We start from the raw sequence: 20,471 nt of genomic DNA, 5'->3' as shown, positions 1-20,471 counted from the left end.
TGTTGGGTTTTTTTTTTCTTTCATGATTAATACTTTTTGTATCTCTTATAAGAAATCTTTGTCTACTTCAAAATCATGAAGATATTCTCCTATATTTTCTTCTTGAAGTTTTTGCCTTTGGCATTGAGATGTTGTATTGATACATAATTGAATTTATGTTTGGTGTGAGGTATGGCTCAATTGTTTTTTTTTTTAATGCAGAGCCATTTATTGGAATACCTGTCTTTTTTCCCACTTTATTACCCTGACACCTTTGTTACATAGCAAGCTACTGTACACCTGTGGGTCTATTTATGGACTCTGTTATTCTGTTCCATTAGTTTACCTATCTTCTTCCATGAACACACACTGCCTGGATTATGACCCCTTTATAGAAGGCCTTGATATCTGGAAGAGTTATCCAACTTTGCTCATCTTTAAGAACAAATCTTAAATAATCTTTAAGATTATTTTGGCTGATATTGATCCTTTGCATTTCTGCATCAATTTTAAAATCATGATCTTAATTTTCACATTTTAAAATACCTGCTGTTATTCAGATTGAGATTGTGTTGAACTTAGGAACAAATTTGGGGCAACTTAAAAACTTTACATTATTGAGTCACATAGATTATTTTGGAATTTTAACATACACAGTTTTGTACACCAATAATTTCCATCTACTCCTTATGCCTTCTCTTTCCCTCTATTGCCTTATTGTACTGGGTAGAACTTCCAGTACCATGTTGAATAGAAGTGGTGATAGCGGGCATTCTAGCCTGTTCCCAATCTTATGGGGAAAACATTTAATATTCATCCCTAAGCAAAACTTTTTGCTATGGCTTTCTTTTTTTTGTGGATATTTCTAAACCAAATAAAGAAAATCCCCTTCTGTTCTTAGTTTGATGAGTTGCTTTTGTTTGTTTGTTTGTTTTGGTACCAGGGATTGAACCCAGGGACATTTAAACACTGAGCCACATCCCCAGCCCTTTTATTTTTTATTTTGAGACATGGTCTTACTAAGTTGTTTAGGGCCTCAGTAAGTTTCTGAGGCTACTAGGTTGCTGAGTTTTTTTAATCATGAATGGATATTGAATGTAATCAAACACTACTTCTATATCTATGAAGATATTTATATAAATTTTTCTGGTTATGTGATGAATCATATTGATTACATTTTTAATGTTAAATCACCCTTTTATTCCTGGAACAAACCCAATAAGGTACTATTTTATTGGGGATTTCTGTATGGTAATGAAAGAGATTGGGCTTCTACCTTTATTTCCACCTTCAATTTTGAGATGGATTTTTTTTTTTTAGTCCCAGCCTGACCCCTTTTTTGTCCTATGCATATATGGACTTGGTTAAACAGACTTTGCTTCTATTATTAGCTTAGGAAACTTTGCACAAACCCTCTGGCTTCAACCAATCAAGAGTCAAATCCTGGTTTACCCCTCTACTGGCAGTGTGGTCTTCTGGCAAATGACAGACCTCTCTGAACCTACTTCTTCTTCAATGAAATGAGACAGAGAAGCAAATTCACCAGTTCATAAAAAAGCACCTCGTACAAGTAGGTGCTCAGTAATTCCTATTTCTCTTCTTTCTATTGCTTAAAATCTTTTGAAAATAGAACATCAGCTTTCTTATTTGCAGACACAGCTGATAGAGTTCAGATTCAAACATGAAATATGTACCAGGAGAGTGGGAGACGTCTTTTTTGTTGTTGTTACACTCAAACAAAAAAAAAAAAAAAAAAGCAAAGTTATTTACTGCTCCTGCTAAGCTTTTAAATACAAGCTCCTAGAGTTTTAAAATTAGATAAACATTGCTAGAATCTATCATCCAAAATGCTGCAGTTCCTTCCCTGGGGCTTTAAACTCAGGTGCTAATGATATATTAAACATTTGGAAGCTGTCCAGGAATATAGCCTCTTTCCCATATATAACAATGTTTATGTGGAAAAGTCAGCTTCAAAGAACACTTTTAAATAAAGTTCCCCTTTCTAGAAACACAATCCCAGTGTTACTTGTTAATTCATAATAACCCTTCAACCAGGCTGTACCGGAGTGATGGGGATATGAGTTTGGGAGTGCCCTGAAATTATGCTCTTCACCTCAGAGATGGGAATCAAGTGAATGCCTAGACTTTAGAGACATTCCAATAAATCAAGAGTAAGAAGTTCAGAAAAAAATTTGGCTTACAGGGCCAAGTCCAAAAACTCTGAAATATATGAGTATCAAGAGCTAGAAGACACCATCCTGCTACACCTCCTGTTTTTCCCACCCCATGGTGACAGCCATGGGTGACATCAGAATGACCTCCTAACTAAATATAGATTTGGCTCAAAGAATAGATCCTTTGTGGAAAATGAAGGGCATGACCTTAAGTTCATCAAATCTATGGGAAATCTCAGCCCTGCAATTCAGTTCCTTCATCCACCACATGCTATGGTAACTGACCCAGCTGGCAGGACCACTGTGAGATGGAGGGACGTCAGCTAACACCTATGAAGTGTAGGATGCAGGAAACAGGCCCAACAAATGGTGGCATGTGTGAAGATCGTGATCCTGATGAATGATGATGACAGCAATGACGTGGTGATGGTGGCAGTGACCATGAGGACAACATCCCCAGCTTTGAAGGGAGGGGTGATGAAGGATCACCTGAATTCAACTTACAGAAACAGAAGGGGCAGCCCCAGCTGGCTCTTGTCCCATCCTCACAGTTATTTTAAGGATCCCTGGGCCCAGACACATGAAATTAGTTGGATGAGCCATGTCTCAATTTGGGTCCCCCCCAAAACAGAATCTGAGGCAAGGACTGCATATATAAACCCCAAAGCCATGACCCAATGACCCACTTCCTCTAGCCACACCATACCTACCTACAATTACTACCCAGCTAGTTAATCCCTGTTAGGGGATTAATGCACTGATTAGGTTAAGACTCTCATAGCCCAGTTATTTCATATATAAATTTTCTTGCATTATCTCACACATGAATTTTTGTGGGACACCTCATATCTAAGCCATAACACCTGCCTTTCCTGGATAAGTAAAATATTAATATTAAAACAATAATTTGTTGATTCTTTTATGTACCAGGAACTGTGCCAAGTGTTTTTACATGGATTTCCTCTGTAACCCCATAACCACCTCAGTAGTTATGGACTATAATTATTTCTATTTCACAGATAAGAAAACTGAGTCTTAGAGAACTTAGCAGGTTGTTCAAGGTTGCACAGTCAATAGATGACGGAAACAGGAATGCAATGGTGACCTTAAACCATAGGAGTTCTCCTTTGTCTTTCAAGACATTTGGGGGGAAAAAATAAAGGACCAGTTAATGCAAGAACAACATGGATGAAACTCAAATTCATTACACCAAGTTAAAGGAATCAGACTTTTAAATGCTAAATACTGTTTGAGTCCTTTTATGTTATATTCAACGAAAAGGCAAAATTACAGAGGCAAAGAATAAGACCAGAGGTTGCCAAAGGCTGGGGGTGGTGGGATGGAACTGATTACAAAAGTCATGAGGAGGGCTGGGGCTGGGGCTCAGTGGCAGAGTACTTGCCTAGCATGTGTGAGGCACTGGGTTTGATTCTCAGCACTGCATATACATAAATAAAATAAAGGTCCATCAACAACTAAAAAAAAATATTTTTCAAAGTCATGGAGATTTGGGGGAGTCGTAGAGCTATTCTATACCTCAATTGTGGCAGTGGCTACATAATTATGTGCATTTGCGAAAACTTGCCAGACTGTATATTAAAAAGTGTGAATATTACTGGATTTAAAGTGAACTTTTATTTTAAAATGGGAAATAAAGACAGAATGCAATTTTCCTCTGATTGTCCCCAGCCATTGTTCAACTGTGGGAATTAAGGGGGAGCAAAAGGCAAAGTTTTAAAGACTTGTTAGCAGAGATGAGCTCAGGTGGGGGCTGGGGTTAGATTGCAAGGAGAAGAGTTCAGAGGGAGTTAGGTAAACAGTGAGTGCAGGTTGCTTTCCTGAAATGCCTGGAGGAGCAGGGAAGATCTGCTTCTGTGGGAAGAGAGCATTGGTGAAGTCGTGTTCATCCCAACTGAGAAAGCTGGAGCCTCTTTACTTAAAAGAGGAACACTTCCGTGGAAAAGAAATTGGAGGGCCACCTTACCCTCATATTTACCATTTCTGCCCTCCTGTGGCTTCAGGTAGACATGAGTTGCCATCTGTTTCCATCTCCCTTTGGCCTGAAGAACTTCCTTTAATATTTCATAGACAGCAGATGTGCTAGTGATAAATTCACTTAGCTTTCACTTATCCAAAAATGTTTTATTTTGCCCTCATAGTTGAAGAATATGTTTGCAAGGTAATAGAATCCTAGGGTGATGGGTTTATTTCTTTCAAAGAGAGGTGTCACTTCCTTGTCTTCTGGTTTGCCTTGTTCTTGGAGTGAGTAGTCTCATCTTTGTTCTCATTTTCATGTGTCTTTTATTGCTGCTGGTTGCTGTTAAGATTTTTGTCTTTGTCTTTAATTATCAGTTTATGATATGCTTAAATGTCTTTTTTATTTTGTTTCTTTTTGAAGTATAATTTTTTTTTTACTTTTAACTGGTTTGGATCCATAGGTTGATATTTTTCATCAAATTTGGGGAAATTTCAAGCATTGCTTATTCATATTTCTCCAACCCAATCTCTCTGTTCCCGCCTACGAGGACTCCATTCAAACCACTTACTTTTATTGCACAGATCACTAGTAATACAGTTCAATTTGTTTTAGAATTTTTTTTCTCTGTACTTCATTTTGAATTGTTTATATCACCCAATCTTTCAGCTTACTGATGTTTTCCTTTGCTGTGTCCAAATACAGATAATATATTTTTCAGTTCTAGAATTTCCATTTGGGCTTAAAAAAAAAAGTTTCTATTTCTCTGCCAGAATTCCCCATCTGTTCATTCATCATGTCCATCTTTTCTTTAAATTTTTGAACATACTGATAATACCTGTTTTACAGCCCTGATATGTTATACCCAAATATCAGTCAGCTCAGCAACTGTTAGCTGTTTTTTCTCTTGTTTGGGTCACATTTTCTTCTATACATATTTATATATTTTTTTCATGGCATGATGGACATTGTTAAGGCTACATTGTTGAGTATCTGGGCTTTTTTTTTTTCTTCCTTTAAAGAATATGGAGTTCTGATCTGGCAGATGGTTAATTTACTGGTGGATCTGCTTGATTCCCTTTCAAGCCGTGTTTCTAAATTTTGTTAGGCTAAGTCTAGAGTAGCCTTTACTCTAGTAAGTTGATTGCTAGGTTGTGGTTTTTCTAGGCTCTCAATTGAATGCCCAAGTGGTCAACAAAGCTGCTCTAGTGCAGATAGTTAGAAGTCCTGTATCTCTAGCACTGTGTCACCTCTGTAATCTCAACTTGTGTTTATCAGTATGGTATCACACACACACACACACACACACACACAAACACACACACATACACACAAACTCAACTCAACTCTTAGCTCCCCAGTAGCTATTTTCTGTCAGCCCTTGTGGAGTCTCACCCTGCCCTGTGCAGCTTAGTGTTTGGTCAAAATTTTAAGGGAATGCCTATGCATATTTCTGCAGCTTCTTCACTAGGTAGCTCCTGCCTTTGGGGCACTCTAACCCATAAATCCTACCTACTTCAGCATCACCAAATGCCCACCCTTACCTCCTCAGCTCAGCCAGTTGCCCGTTCTCTTCTGTTCTCTGCTCTGCTCTACCTTCCTGCACTACAAACCAGAAAGTGTCCTAGCAAAAGTCCAGGAGTCATAGTCCTTTGCTGTCTGTTTTCTGACATCTGAAAACTTTGCATGTTTTTCTCAGTTTCACAGTTACTTCTGTCTACAGGAGTAAACCCAGCACCATTTACTTCATCAGAGTCAGAAGCAGACGTGAAGTGACCATCTATAGATTTGGGGACTGTCTCTAAATAACATTATCTTATTCTCTACTTCACATATTTATATGTGAATATCTTATATTTTTATAAGATAGTCATACACCTTCATGTTCCACCTGATCTCATTAGTCCTCATTTATCCTTTATAAATACACACACACACACACACACACACACACACACCCATGACCTACTACTCATAGTTCACAGTGTACCTCTTCTTTTTCTAATGCCCCTGATTGTGCACCTACCTATCCTTCTGAAAAACAAAATTGCCTTTTCTCAATTCCCTGTCTTGCTAACTTGTACTTATCCTTCAGAATTTAACTCAGCTGTCATCTCCTCCAGGAGACGGTATCTCCTCTGGTACTATCATAGATAAATGTCCCCTTCTTTGTGTTTAATATTCCACTTGCGTTTATCAATGTTGTGTCACACACACACACAAACACACACACACACAACTGTATTGTAATTGCCTGTTATGACCTGTCCTTTATGTCCTTCAACTCATCCCCTAGATAACATCTCAAGGACAGGGATCTTGGAGTTGCCGCAGCCTGGCAGAGATTTTGGCAGACATTTTATACAATGGGTCACATAATAAATATTTTAGAGTTTTCAGACCAGACATCTTCTGTGGTAACTACTCAACTTGGTCACTCTACCATGAAAGCAGCTATAGACAATACAGAGATAAAAATGTAAAATTCAAAACTTCATTGGAACAAAAACAGGCAGCTGTAGCTTGATGATGTGTTGTTAGCAGAGTATTATACCAGTAAATGTTCACTGAATGAATCAGTAGAATAGATAGAATCTTATTACTGAAGACCTCTGAGGAACTGGAATAGAATGTAATCAGTTTCATAAGTGCAAGATTTTCCCAGGAATGAAAAAGTGACACTTGAGACCCGAGAGAAGAAAAAAATATGGTTGCTGAAGGAAGAAAGAAAATCGAGGAATTTCTGGCCTCATTGACAGAGGTCCTCATGCAGAGTTTTGCCATACTGGAAAGGGTTGGTCAGAGTGAGTCTCTGCATCAGCCAAGAGCAGGAAGACCCAGAGAGCAAGTACAAACTGTGTCCTGGGAAGCACCCAGGGGCACACCCAGAGAAGCCCAGCTATGTATCCAAATCTAATGCAGTGGAAGTTAAGCAGATCCTGGGCCTGGGTCTAGGGTGAGGGTAACAAGGCCATGCAGGAAGGGAGATCCAGGACAACTTATGAATAGCTCTGGAAGGTCCACAATATTTTTTTCTGGCCACATGGTGCATGGATGAGTTTATGGATGGGCTGACCTTGGCCTTCTCAGAAGATTTAAGTAACAAGGTCAACTACTAAGAGATAAAGCAGGAAGGTGAAGATAGAACTTGGAGGTTGGAGATCTATTTGGTGTAGTAAATTCCATTAGGGCCCAAACCAAGGATAAACTGAGAGTGTAATGAGTGAGGCTGAGGTGGGACAATAGGAGGCTGCAGCAACCCAGTCAGTAAGGCTGCAGGACATTCGCCCATGGAGCACTATGAATGGACATCAAGGAAATGAATGGGAAGCTATTTCAGGACTAAGGTTGGCAGGGGATTGCTGTCACTGGCCATGAAATCTGGGCAGTCACTGAACACCTGCTATATCAGTTGGGGTTCTTTATGGAAGCGGAATCAATAGGATGTGTTTGCACATATACAAAGATATTTATTATTAGGAATCGGCTCAACCAATTACAAAGACTGATAAGTTGGCAATAGGCAGAGTTAGCAAGCTGGCAACTGGAGAGCCAGTTGTGTGGTTCCAGTCTAAATCTGAAGGCCTGAGAACCAGTAGAATAGATCATGTATTTCTAACCTGAAGACCAAAAGGCTCAAGACTCTGGAAGAACCAATATTTCCACTTGAGTCCAAAAGCAGGGGGGGAATGATGTCCCAGCCTGAAGGCCATCAGGCAGCAGGAACTCCCTTGTACTTGGGAAAGTCACTCTTAGTGTTCTATTCAGGTCTTCAACTTACCAGGTGGGCCCGCCCACTCAGAGAGATCCGTTTTATTCCACCTACTGATTCAAATGTTAGCTCTATCCCAAACGTCCTCACAGAACCTCCTGAATAATGTTTGACCAATGCCTGAATCCCTCACACCCATCAAGTTGACACTTCAAATTAAGCATCACACCTGCCACGTGAATGGCACACCTCACAGAATCCACCTACTGTGCAACATCCCTCTTCCAACACCAGATGCGAGGCAGACATGGTTCTTCTTTGATGAATGCTGGTATGTTGACAACTTTGTGAACCATGGTCATTTAGCGCCAGTGATGACAATAGAAAAAAAGTCAGGAAAGACATTACCACACATATATTTATGGTATTTCCATGGAGTCACTTTTTAGACAAATGTGCCTGGTTGAACGTCAGCATCTCCAACTTGCATGTCTCATCATTTCGTCCTCCCAGATTCCCATTTCCTCTGTCCCATGTAAGCTTATCCAAGCTAGAGAGAGTTGACACCTAGACCCAGAAATGTAGAGGCCCCCAGAAGCAGGGAGGGGCATGCCAAGTCAAAGAGCTGTGTCCTTCCCTAAGAGACAAAAGGGTTGGTGCCAATCTGCTTCTCTGCCTGCTCTGGTTTAGATCTGGAATGTTCTCCAAAGGCTCATGGGTTAAAAGCTTGGTCCCCAATATAGCAATGTTCAAAGGAAATTTTTTTTTACAACATGATCGGATCCTGAAGGCTCTGACTTCAAGAATCCGTTGAAGGGTTCATAATTGAGTAGATTACGGGGAGGTGGTGGAAATTGTAATGGATGTGATATAGTTGACAGGACTGAGCCCTTGGGAACTGTATCTTGTCCCCAGGAACCCTTTCCTCTCCCTCTCTGCTTCCTACACCCCACAGATACCAGCATCTTCATTTAACAACTTCTGTGATGTTGTATTAAATTACTTAACCTCCTCAAGTCCAAGTTTGCTCATGTAAAAAAAAAAAAAATAAGAATGATGATAACATCAATATCAAAAGAGATTTCCTTTTGTGTCTAATGAGATCATACAGATCACATCCTTGGCACAGCATCTGACACACAGTAAAGATCCAATACATGTTAGCCACTGTTATATGATTCTTACCAGAAGGAATCTTCCATTCTGTTTGCCCCTTCCCTAAGGCCAAGGGCCATGATGGGCACTCAGCTGTCTCCACAACTGGTCCTGACCTTCTGTGTCATCTAATCTCTTGGTATTCTAACTCTGGTCCACCAAATGTCTCTTTCATTTCCTGCCTTCCCAGAGAGGTAAAGGGAAAAGGGTGAGTGTTCTGGAACCAGAGAGACCTAGGTTTGAAACCCAGCTGTGCTCCTCCCCAGCTCTGTGAGTATGGATGTGTTCCTTTAACTCTCTGGGCCTCGGTTCCCTCATCCAGCACATGAAGATAAGGTTGTCATGAGGATCACACAGGAAAGCACAGTCCTATGAGGCTTTGGGTCTTCTTATCCGAGCTGTTAATAGGATTCCTGCCGCTCCTATCCCTCCCATCTTTCTCCCTGGCCTGTGTCCTCCCTTCCTTCTATTTCTCTGAAAATCTCTGGGAGCCCTCCTTGCGGTGGGAAAGTGTTCTTGCTCACCTACCTTCTTTGGGATTCTTGTGGATTCCCATAGTGCTCTATATCTGAAATCATACTGAGAACTTTGTTTTGTAGTGTTTTTACAGATTTCACAGTTCTTTCCAAAACCAGCCCAATTAGTTTGCACAACTCTGGGAAACAGTCCAGACTTGTAACTATTATCCCTATTTTAAAAAGGGGTGGAAAGGCTGGGGGTGTAGCTCAGGAGTAGTGTCCTTTCCTAGCACATGTTAGGTCCTGGATTCAATTATATATATATATAAAACTGAGGCTCTAAGAGATTAAATGACTGATGCATGATCACAGTTGGAGGCCTACAGACAAGTCTTCCAGCACTGGGTCTCCATGCCTTTCTTTCCTGTACAACTGTGCACCTGTGTGACTGCCACTCACCTGGCATCTATGCCCATTCTAATGTTGCAAATTTTTTCTCCATCTGTACCTTGTCCCCTCCAGGGAGGATGTATTCTTGTCTCTTCCTGTCATTGAGTACATTGCACATTCCTGTTATTTGGACAATGTCATTAAACATGTTGAAATTTGAATGAATGTGTCATGTTGCAAAATCACTGCAGGAAACTAACAACTGTATTGTATTGTCATGAGGATCACACAGGAAATCACAGTCCTATGAGGCTTTGGGTCTTCTTATCTGAGCTGTTGATAGAATTCCTGCCATTCCTGTCCCACCCATCTTTCTCTAGAGGTTGAACTGGTACAATGAAATTTTATTCAAGAGTTAAGAATCATGCCAGGTGTCATGGCACACATCTCTAATCCCAGCAACTTGGGAGGCTGAGGTAGGAAGATCATAAGTTCAAAGTCAGCTTCAGCAACTTAGTGAGGCCCTAAGAGATGGAGCGAGACTCTGTCTCAAAAAATGAGAAAGGGCTGAGGATGTGACTCAGTGGTTAAGTGCCCCTGGGTTCAATCTCTGGTAAACCACCACCCCCTGCCCCCCAAAAATAGAAGAAGAACTATCAAGATAGACTCTGGTCTGAAGATACCTGCTTCTCTGTACTCAATTCCTTGGACTTTGATTCCTTGGATTAGGGCATTAGGAATCAGCTGCTTCATTCCTGTACCCTGCATTTGTGTTTTGTGATAACCCTGACAAGCTAGATTGTAATTAATCTGCTATCCATCTGTTTCCCCACCCCCAGTCTGAGAGTCCCTTCAGGGCAACTGCCATATCCTGTTTTTGTCAGTGCCCATGGCCTGCCACTGTGCTTGGCACACCGTTAATGGAAGTTGAATGAATAAATCAGAAAGACCCATCTGGGCCCTACCTCTGATCCCATGATGTGCTTATTCCCATTGTCCTGCTCATCACATTCCATATTATGCATAATTTCTTATCTCTTATTCTGAATTAAGGACAGGTTTCAGGTTTTATTTATTTTTGAAGCCTCCCTACCAACCATGAAAGAAGGAAAGCATAATTACCGAATTACTGAATTCTCTATTCTGGGCCAGTAGTGATTCCACCCACATGATCTCATTTTTAAATAACATCATTAATCACATATTTATCATAATAGGTCAATAAGATAGGCATTAGCATCCCTGAATTATAAAAGAGAGAGCTGAGACCCAGAGAAATAAAATAATGGAATCTGACCCAACTTACCCAGCCAATAAGTGGCAATGCTAGGACTCAAACCCTGTATGTTGGCACTCAGACCAAGGTCTTTTCCGTATTGCTCATGGTTTGTTTTAATAGCACACAAGATAGCTGAGCCCTTTAACTTAGCAGGTGTCAGGTGCTCTGCTGCACGGAGACTTGAACTTCATCACATTGAATCAAATCTGTGCAAGTCTGCTCCCTGACCCTTGGAGCACACAGACTGCCACCTTCCCATTGGATTGCCTGCCTGAGCTGCTTCTGGAAACATACGGAGCACCCCCAATGCCTCAGGCCCAGTGCTGAAGACGGACCCTCAGAGAGCGGAAGTCTAAGTGGACAACAGAATGTACCAGCAATAGAAAATAGGATCTGTGGATGGAGAGACAGGGGAGAAGAACTCACATATGCCTGAGGTGGTCTTGGGAGGCTTCCAAATAATTCATGAAGGAGGAATAAGGGTTGGCCAAGCCAAGCGAGAGGCGAGCACAGAGGAACGGCATGTGCCAAATCACTGAGGTGCAGAATTACAGGTAGCACAGGCCTGGGATGAGGGGTATCTTTGTGTAATAGCACAGGGGGTGCAAAAGATGATGAATCTGGTCTCCCTGTGTTCAAATCATGAGCCAAAGGTCGAAATAGGTTACCAGCCCTTGTTTCTACATAAGCTTGCTGTTAGCTTAGATGATGTTTGGGACATTCTTTCGACCGAGGAAATGAATTAGAAAAGTAGCTGGCAGCATCTCCACCTGTGTTCTTTAGGTATATGTGGGATGAACATGAAGTTTGTATTTCTCTGATGTGAAATGATGAGCAATTGGGCAGACCCACAAAGGTGATGTCATCTGCTTGGGGTTGGGCACGGTTGTCCTCAGTGGGCCAGAAGGGTGCAGCCTGGCTTTATGCCCATGTTCTTTTTTGGTTTTGTTATTCTTTGTAGGTATACATGACAGTAGAATGTATTTTGACATATTATACACACATGAAGTTTAACTTATTCTAATTAGGATCCATTCTGGTGGTTGAACATGATGTGGAGTTTCATTGGTTGTATATTCATATATGAACATAGGAAAGTTACGTACAATTCATTCTGTCTTTCCTATTCCCATCCCTCTCCCTCCCCTTCAGTCCCCTTTGCCTAATCCAGTGAACTTCCTTTCTTCCCTCCTGCCCGCTTATTGTGTGTTAGCAGCTGCATGTGAGAGAAAACATTCAGTCTTTTGGTTTCTTGTTTGGGGTTTTTTTTTTTTACAGGGGGAGGGGTCTTATTTCACTTATTTCATGATAGTCTCCAACTCCATCCATTTACCAGCAAAAGTCATGTCATTCTTTTTTATGGCTGAGTAATATTCCATTGTGTATATGTACCACAATTTCTTTGTCCACTCCTATGTTGAAGGGCAACTAGGTTGGTTTCATAGCTTAGCTATTGTGAATTGAGCTGTTATAAACATTAATGTGACTATGTCACTGTAGTATGCTGATTTTAAGTCCTTTGGGTATATACCAAGGAGTGGGATAACTGAGTCTAATGGTGGTTCCATTTCAAGTTTTCTGAAGAAGCTCCATATTGCATTCCAGAGTGGTTGCACCAATTTGCAGTCCCACCAGTGCCCCTGAAGCAGAAAGCCCTGGGGATAGCAATGGCAGCTATATAAACAAGACCTGTTAAGAATCATTTTTGTAGATGGGATGGGCAGGGTGGAATGAAGAGATCTGCCCATTCTGGGTGTCAATATGGTAAAACAAAAACATCAGTTGTTTCACCTAATTCAATTTTTTTCCTTCAGTGTGCCAAAAATTTCTTTAGCTTAAGACTTTGTAAAACCAACCAAAGAATGCCTGAGAATTGAGCCAATCCTGTGATAAACTATATGTGACTTAGTCAATGATAAATATAGATGCATCCATATTTATTGCATGGAAAAACAAGTCCAACATGGTGCTGATGTTGACTATCAGCTCTTTCTTCCTTGCAAACTTGGATAAAATCCTCAACTTCTGTCTCCTCATGTGTTGAGCATTAATTCCCTCCTGCCATCCTGCTACAACAACCACCTCACATGAGCATCACCAGACCACTGTGGACTGGTCACTTCCACACGTCCTGTCTGTCCTATCCTTTGGATATGACTAGCCTGCTTGCCCCTCATATTGCAGTGCATGCAAAAGCCAGGTGAAGACCACCACACTCAGTCCTGAGAATTGCTACAGGCTGTTCCCCACACACCCTTTAGCTTTTGCTCTTGCTCACCTCCCCATCTCTCCACTTCAGTTTTGCTCCCTCCAATGCATCCTCCAAGCTGCTGCCTGGATGATTTATCTAAAATTCAAATGCAATCATGTCCCTCCCCTGCTCACAACCCTTCAGTGGTTTTCAGATCCTTTCAAATGACACCCAAATTCCTGAAGCATTTAGAGCAAGGCCATTCCTGAGCAGGCTCCTTTCTACCTCCCTGGCTTCTTCTCCTAACAGTCCCCTTGACAGCTTGTGACACAGCAATGCTGAATTACTGATGACTCTCCAAACACACCATGATATTTAGTGTTTCTGAGTCTGCCAGAAATAGCCTTTCCTCTACAATCTGCCTTACAAATCTGATCAGCCTTTAAAATTCTCTTAACGGAGGCCCTCCCAGACAGAGGGCATCCCTGGGCTACCTCTCTGTCTTGTGCGGACACCTGCTGTTGGCCTGTCTGCACATTCCCCAGACTTGCTTGTTCATAGGGACTGTGCATGTCACTGAACAGCAGTGAGCCTAACACGGAATAGGTGCCTCCTCTGTGCCCCTTGACTTACTGTTCAGTTATCTCTTCTCCCCATCACTTGAGGGTCTCCTGTTTCAGGCACAGCCACACTGATATCTCTGCATCCCATCTGACTTTCCCAGGTCGAGCCAATCACTGGTCTGCGATCATCGGTGGATCCCACTCCAAGAATTACGTGCTGTGGGAGTATGGAGGCTACGCCAGCGAAGGTGTCAAACAAGTTGCAGAGCTGGGCTCTCCCGTGAAGATGGAGGAAGAAATTCGACAACAGGTAAGAACAGAATCATAGACTAACCAAAATCCAGGAATGCAGTAAAGCATCCCTTAGGTTTCTCATCCAGGTCCTGAAAATGCAGTACAATGGGCTAGAAGAAAACCTATGTGATGAGTTTGGGGTTTTGTGTCAAGGGGAAGACAGGTGACAAGTGCCTAGGGTATTGTCTCGAGTTTTTCCTGACTTTATTCTGTGTTTGTCAGCCCGTGCTCCATGCTGCCGCTGTGGCCATTGTTGGGATACCATGTCTCTGGCCCCCCGAGAGTCAAAGCAGTGATTTACGGTTTTTTTACTATGACCCTTAGGGGATGGGAATGATGCTCAAGCTGTCTAAGCCAAATTGTCACTTCTGAAAATAAACCGTGGTGTCTTGGCACATGCTTTTTGCAACTGTGACTTGAGGTTTTTGATAAATTAGCTGGTCATCCGTCATAATCACAGTGTGCTGAAGCCTTCTCTGTGTGCCCTGTCACACGGACCCAGGAGCTGCTGCAGGAGCTAGCCCCCAATCATCCCACCGAGAGCTAAGGGAGGAAAGGCCCATCTTGCCAACTTGTTTGGCTGAAAATGCCATTGTTCCTCATCAAAAGCCAGTGTGTCTGACACGAGAGAGAGAGGGTGAGGTGAGACTCTTGGAAGAGGCGAGCAGTTTGTCAACAGCTGTGTGCTGTGGAGAGGCAACAGCCTAGCTCCAGCTATCGCTGCCCATCAAAGCCCCTCCAGCCTGAGAGAGCTCTGGGAGCAGCCCCATCTTACTGCCCACCAGGTGTTCTGGAGGAAAGAGGGCAGAAGCAAACCATGCTTTGGGAGTGGGCATCTCACAGCATGGTCACTGAGAGGCCATCGCCCTCCCTGTGCTCCTGTCTGACGTCTCCTGAAACCATTCAGGAGGCCCCTCACACATGGATGCCCAGGTGACAAGATATGCAGGTGCTCAGAGGCCTTAGTGGTGCCAGGGCATGGGGACAGCTGAGACCTTCCCCTGGAAGCCCCCCCCATCATGACTCCGAGCTCCGCAAACCTGACTAAAATGAATGTAGCAAAGGTCACTCTGACTCCCACTATAATTGCCAAAGAAATCCTTCTGGACCAAAGTTGAAAAATGCCCAAGAATGTGTTCCTTATTAATTTGATTTGAAGTCTTTTTTCTTGGGGGGAAAAAATGTTTGACCAGATGTTTTAAGACTGCACGCTATTCATCAAAAGTTTGGCCATCTACCTCCTCTGAGGTTCTGTGACTCAGGCTGCCGGGCCTAACAAGAGATGCCACTCTAGGCAGAGTCACAAGGGCTCCATATTGGTGCTAGTCTGTCTGGCCTGTCATGGGTGAGACTCTCTTTCTGGGATATGGAGAGTCCATGTTCCTGATTCTCAAGCTTGGAACTGTGACCCATAGACTTGTCCAACTCTGTGATATGGGATATTGAAAACCATTTGTTACAAATAATAGTTGAAATTCTAAAGTTAAGGGGGGGGGGTTGACTCAAAATAGAGTAGGGAGGAAGAGCATGAGAAGAAGATTACCACTAAATAGGGAAGAGAGGTTGGAGGGAATGGGAGAGAGAAGGGGAATTGCACAGAAGATGAAGGAGACGCTCATCGTTATACAAAATACATGTATGATGATGTGAGGGGGAAGAAAAAAAAGAGAGAGAAATGTGTCACAGTAGATTGGGTAGAGAGAGGTGATAGGAGGGGAAGGGAGGGGAGGGGGGATAGGAAGGGCAGCAGAATACAATAGACACCAGTATTGCTCTATGTATATACGTGGCTGTATAACCAATGTGATCCTGCAACCTGTACATGTGGAAAAATGAGAATTCATACCCCATTTGAATCAAATGTATGATATGTCAAGATCATTGTATTGTCATGAGCAACTAATAAACAAAAAGAAATACTAAAGTTAACAAATAAATTAGATCAAGGTCAAGGGCATCTTCTTAATAATGTCAGTCTCACTTATTGGCTGTCTTGGGAGTTTCTGGAAAGAAGAGAAGCACGCAGGATTCATACATACCTAGGATTCCATGGCACTGATGAACACTGTCCTCTGTCACAAGTATAAAAAGGTTGGAAACTCTGGAATGGGACCCTAGCCTTAGGATTTCCCTCTTAGGAGAGTGTTCTTTGCTTAGGGTGATTCTCACCAGCATGCCTGGGGCTGGCCTATACAGCACTCAGGCAGAGTCTGCCTATCCCAGTTGGCTACCGTCCCTGACATAAAGTCATATAACGGTAAGTTTAATTGTGAAGACAACCCATGGAAAGGAGCAGCATGTGCCAGTGTCTATCACTGCTGTGGAGGGTACTGGACATCTATTGTTAGCTCCCTTTACATCCAGTCTAACAGGATAATATTATTATCCCAGTTCTACAGATCAGGAAACCAAGGCCTGTTTAATTGCAGAATATACCAGAACCCATGCCCAAGTCTGTCCATCTCCAAAGCCTATGCACAGTACATAAAGTATAATTTGTGGGGCTCAGTGCAGACACGGGGTTCCTTATTCAAACTTAAGAATTTCAAGATGGTGATGCTGCAAATTTCAAGCATGGGGCCCAGGGAGACTGCACAAGTCATAACACCCACAAAGCCAGCCCTACCTGTGCACCTTCCCTGCCCACTCCGCTGCCCTCCAGAGGAACTCCTCTCACCAGCCTCTGGATGGGACCTCTGCTAGCAGCCTGTCAAGTTCCCAGCTCCTTGAAAAGTCAGCTGGGCAGAGTAATTTCAGGGTCCCTTCACTTCTATACAATTCATGGCCCTGAATATTGTTCCCAACAAACACATGACTTGGACTTTTGTCTAAGTCAGGCAAGAAACAACGTGAAAGGAAGCACGGATATGAATCCTCCTAGAATATAAAAGTGTCCTCGAGATGCCGGGGGACTTGTTTGAAAACATCTACAAACTAACAGTGTTCTCAGCACTTAATACTTTATAGCCTACCAATGTTTCTATCAAAGAACTGGAGTCCAACTATGATGAAAATAAAAAGCCCTCTTTTCCCACAAAGGACATTTATATGTTTACCAGCATTTCTTTTATTATAGACTTATCACTCATGGCAAGTTTCAAGGGCATTTAAAAAAATCACAATAGGGACTGTTGGAGGTAAATTTTATGCTAATGGCTTTCAAAAGCAAATGAATAAAAATACTAATCCTATTAGTAGTAGAAAATTATGATACTATTGAGTATAAATCTTAATGTTAATACAACTGCAAAATGCCAAGAAAACTGATGAAAAACTCTAGCAATTCTTGGCAGTAATGGTGCTGTGGCTGGAGAGGGTGGCTGGAGAGGGTGGGAGAGGCAGGACATGCACCCATTCTTAGGGAAATAGAGGTAATGGCTCCCGGTAGCCACTGGGGCCTGGGAATTGGGATATACTGAGCTGGGTTATTGGCCATTTGTGTTTCTTCTATTCTGACCATTTGCCTCCTTTTAAATTGGATGATTTGCTTTTTTGAGTTTCTTACGTATTCTGGATGCTGATTCATGGCGAGATGAATGGCTGGTGTTCCCTCCCATTTTTCCGTAGGCCATCTCCTCACACTCTCGATGGTTCCCTTAGCGGTGCAGAAGCTGTTGCGTTTGCTGTAATCCCATTTGTCTATTTTTTTTTTTCACTTTATTTCCTTTTGTGATCAGATCCCCAAAAATATTGCTGATCCCAATGCCTCAAAGTGTTTCCTCTGTGTTATCTTGTACTAGTTTCATAGTTTCGGGTCTTACATTGCATCTTTTAACACATTTTTGATTAGTTCCTTTTAGAGATACATGACAGTAGAATCCATTTTGATATAATTATCCAAGCAGGAATATATCTTATTCTAATTCAGTCCCCAGTACCTCTCCTTCCCCTTCCCTGTCCCCCCTCCCTGCAGGGCCCTTCCATCTATCGATCTTTCTACTACTTACCCACAGTTATTTTTTTTTAATTAATTTCTTGTGGATGTACACGATGGTGGGAATCACTGTGGTGTGTTCATTTGTACGCACAGGAAAATTACGTCAGGTTCATTCCACTGTCTTTCCTTTGTCCACCTCCCTCCCTTCCCTTCATTCCCCTTTGTCTACTCCACTGAACTTCTAATCTCCCTTCTGCTTGTTGTGGGTTAGTTTACGCATCTCAGAGAAAACATTCAACCTTTGATTTGGGGTAGGATTAGCTTATTTCACTTAGCATGATGGTTTCCAGATCCTTCCACTTACCTGCAAATGTCATAAAATCTTACTTCTTTGTGGCTGAGTAATACTCCATGGTGAATATGGACCACATTTTCTTTATCCATTCATCTGCTGATGGGCATCTGGGTTGGCTCCATTTTTAGTTGATTTTTGTACAGGGTCAGAAACAGGAGTCTGGATGGGACTGAGAGTGAAGGCAAACAGACACAGGAGGCAAATACTGAGTATTCTATCATAAATGGAAGCCAAAAAAAAGTAGACCTGGATGTAGACGAGTGATTGCTAGAGGTTGAGAAGGGGAGGAGAGCTGAGGGAGGCTGAATTTGATTAGTACACACTGTATACATGTTTCAAAATATTACACAGAATCCCATCAGTATATACAACTCATACATGTTAATCAAAAATAAAGCATTTTTTAAAAAGAAATACTGAGCTGTGGCTAGTCCGGCAGGACACAAATGGTTGGGTAATCCAAGGCAGGCAAAGCCACAGGAAACGAAGGGAAGGAGGAAGTGAGCAGATATATCCTCATGCTATGAAAATCCTTCTTCCCGCTAAGGCTTTCTGTACTTCAACAGGCACGTGTTTATGGCATATTCACCAGGTATTTGCCCTCAGCTGGATACTGGCCCAAGACAGAGCCCTATCCACCAGTTATGCACACTAGAAACCCAGGTGCCACCCTAGATCCTTCCATGCCCCAACTTCTGCTTCTCCTTTGAGTTCACCCAGGTTGATCCAGGCTCACCCCGCAACGCCCTCGCCCCATCTAAGCACTCTCTCATCTTGCCTAAATTGCTGCTCTAGCCTCCCTGGTGTCCCTGCATCCAGTCCTCTTCCCATTAACCTCGCTGTCCAGACCCTTCTTTATAAAGCACAAATCATGCCATGCCCCACATTAAGAAGTAAAGGTTTTGGGTGCAGCTGCGCTGGCTGTGATCCTAGCTACTGGATTCCTGGAGCTAAAGCAGGAGGAGCACAAATTAGAGACCAGCTGGGCAACTTAGTGAGACCCTGGTGTGAAATAAAATTTTAAAACAGGGCTGCAGTGTAGCTCAGGGGTAGAGTGCTTGCCTAGCCTGCATGAGGCCCTCGGTGCAATCCTTCGTGCAGCACTTAAGACAGAAGAAAGAAAGAAAAAGAAAAAGAGAAGGCTCCTCTTTGATAGTAAGATAAAAATCCAACTCTTATAGATTTGAAAACCCTCCATGATCTGGCTTGTCTTTCTCTCCAATCTTATTTCTTGCTACAGCTCCAAGCTTTGTACAGGCAAAACCTTTGTACAGGCAAGCCTTACTCTTTTGCATCTGGGTGTCCTCTCAGCTGGGAACATCTTCCAGTTTATGTTACGACCTGCATGATGTTTACTCAGTTTCCCTGAACTCGGGATGATGAGGGGAGTAGAAATAAGAAATATAAGAAAGAAAGATAAGGACTCAATTTATAGTAGTGGGGCATTGGTGGGTGAATCAGCCCTGGTGGGTTCTGATCTCTAACAAAGAGTGAGGGTTATTTTACAGGAAAAAAAAAATAGCAAAAGGATTTATTGTGAGAAAAACCTCTTCAAGGTAAACAAGAAGCGAAGTCAAGCAGGGACAGGCTAATTGGAGCTCACTTACTTGCTTATGATATCTTCCCCAGCTCTGGACAGCTGGCATCTCAAGGCTATTGAGCCCACCCATAATTCTTCCACCCCAGGGCAGCAGGCATCTGAATTCAAAGTCATGGAAACCATAGATTCCACACCAGATATGGAATCTGCCCCAACAACGGTGGCCACCTGCAAATGGGCGTGTCTTTCAGTACCATCACACAGAAAGATTCCCATGAGGGGCAGTCTCACTGTCCAAGGCTGCAGAGTTCAAAGCAACGATTCATTTGCTGCTCCCAGCAAGCTTCCCTTCCCCTGGCGGACTCCTATTCATCCCTCAGGACTTGCTTCTGCCTGAGTCTTGTGTTAAACGGGTCCCTTGCCAGGGGCTCCCGCAGCACCCTGAAGTTCCTCTGTCACAGCCAATATCACATTTACAAGAAGACTCACCTTCCCCAACCGTGAGGTTGAGACCTGCCCTTCCCAGCAC

At 42.5% G+C, this 20,471-nt stretch overlaps 1 protein-coding gene across 1 annotated transcript in view; it reads left to right on the top strand.

Annotated features, from left to right (window-relative positions):
* Positions 1-20,471, top strand: part of Spon1 (spondin 1) — a 259,445-nt gene that overhangs the window by 138,865 nt on the left and 100,109 nt on the right. The window contains exon 6 of the mRNA XM_026395892.2: positions 14,038-14,186. Coding sequence (XP_026251677.2) covers positions 14,038-14,186 — 149 coding nt within the window. The remainder of the gene's footprint in view (positions 1-14,037; positions 14,187-20,471) is intronic.

The sequence above is a fragment of the Urocitellus parryii genome, chromosome 4, assembly GCF_045843805.1.
Source record: "Urocitellus parryii isolate mUroPar1 chromosome 4, mUroPar1.hap1, whole genome shotgun sequence".
Taxonomy (NCBI): Eukaryota; Metazoa; Chordata; class Mammalia; order Rodentia; family Sciuridae; genus Urocitellus; species Urocitellus parryii.
Note: the sequence above shows the minus strand (reverse complement) of the source record. Positions and strands in the feature narration are given on the sequence as shown.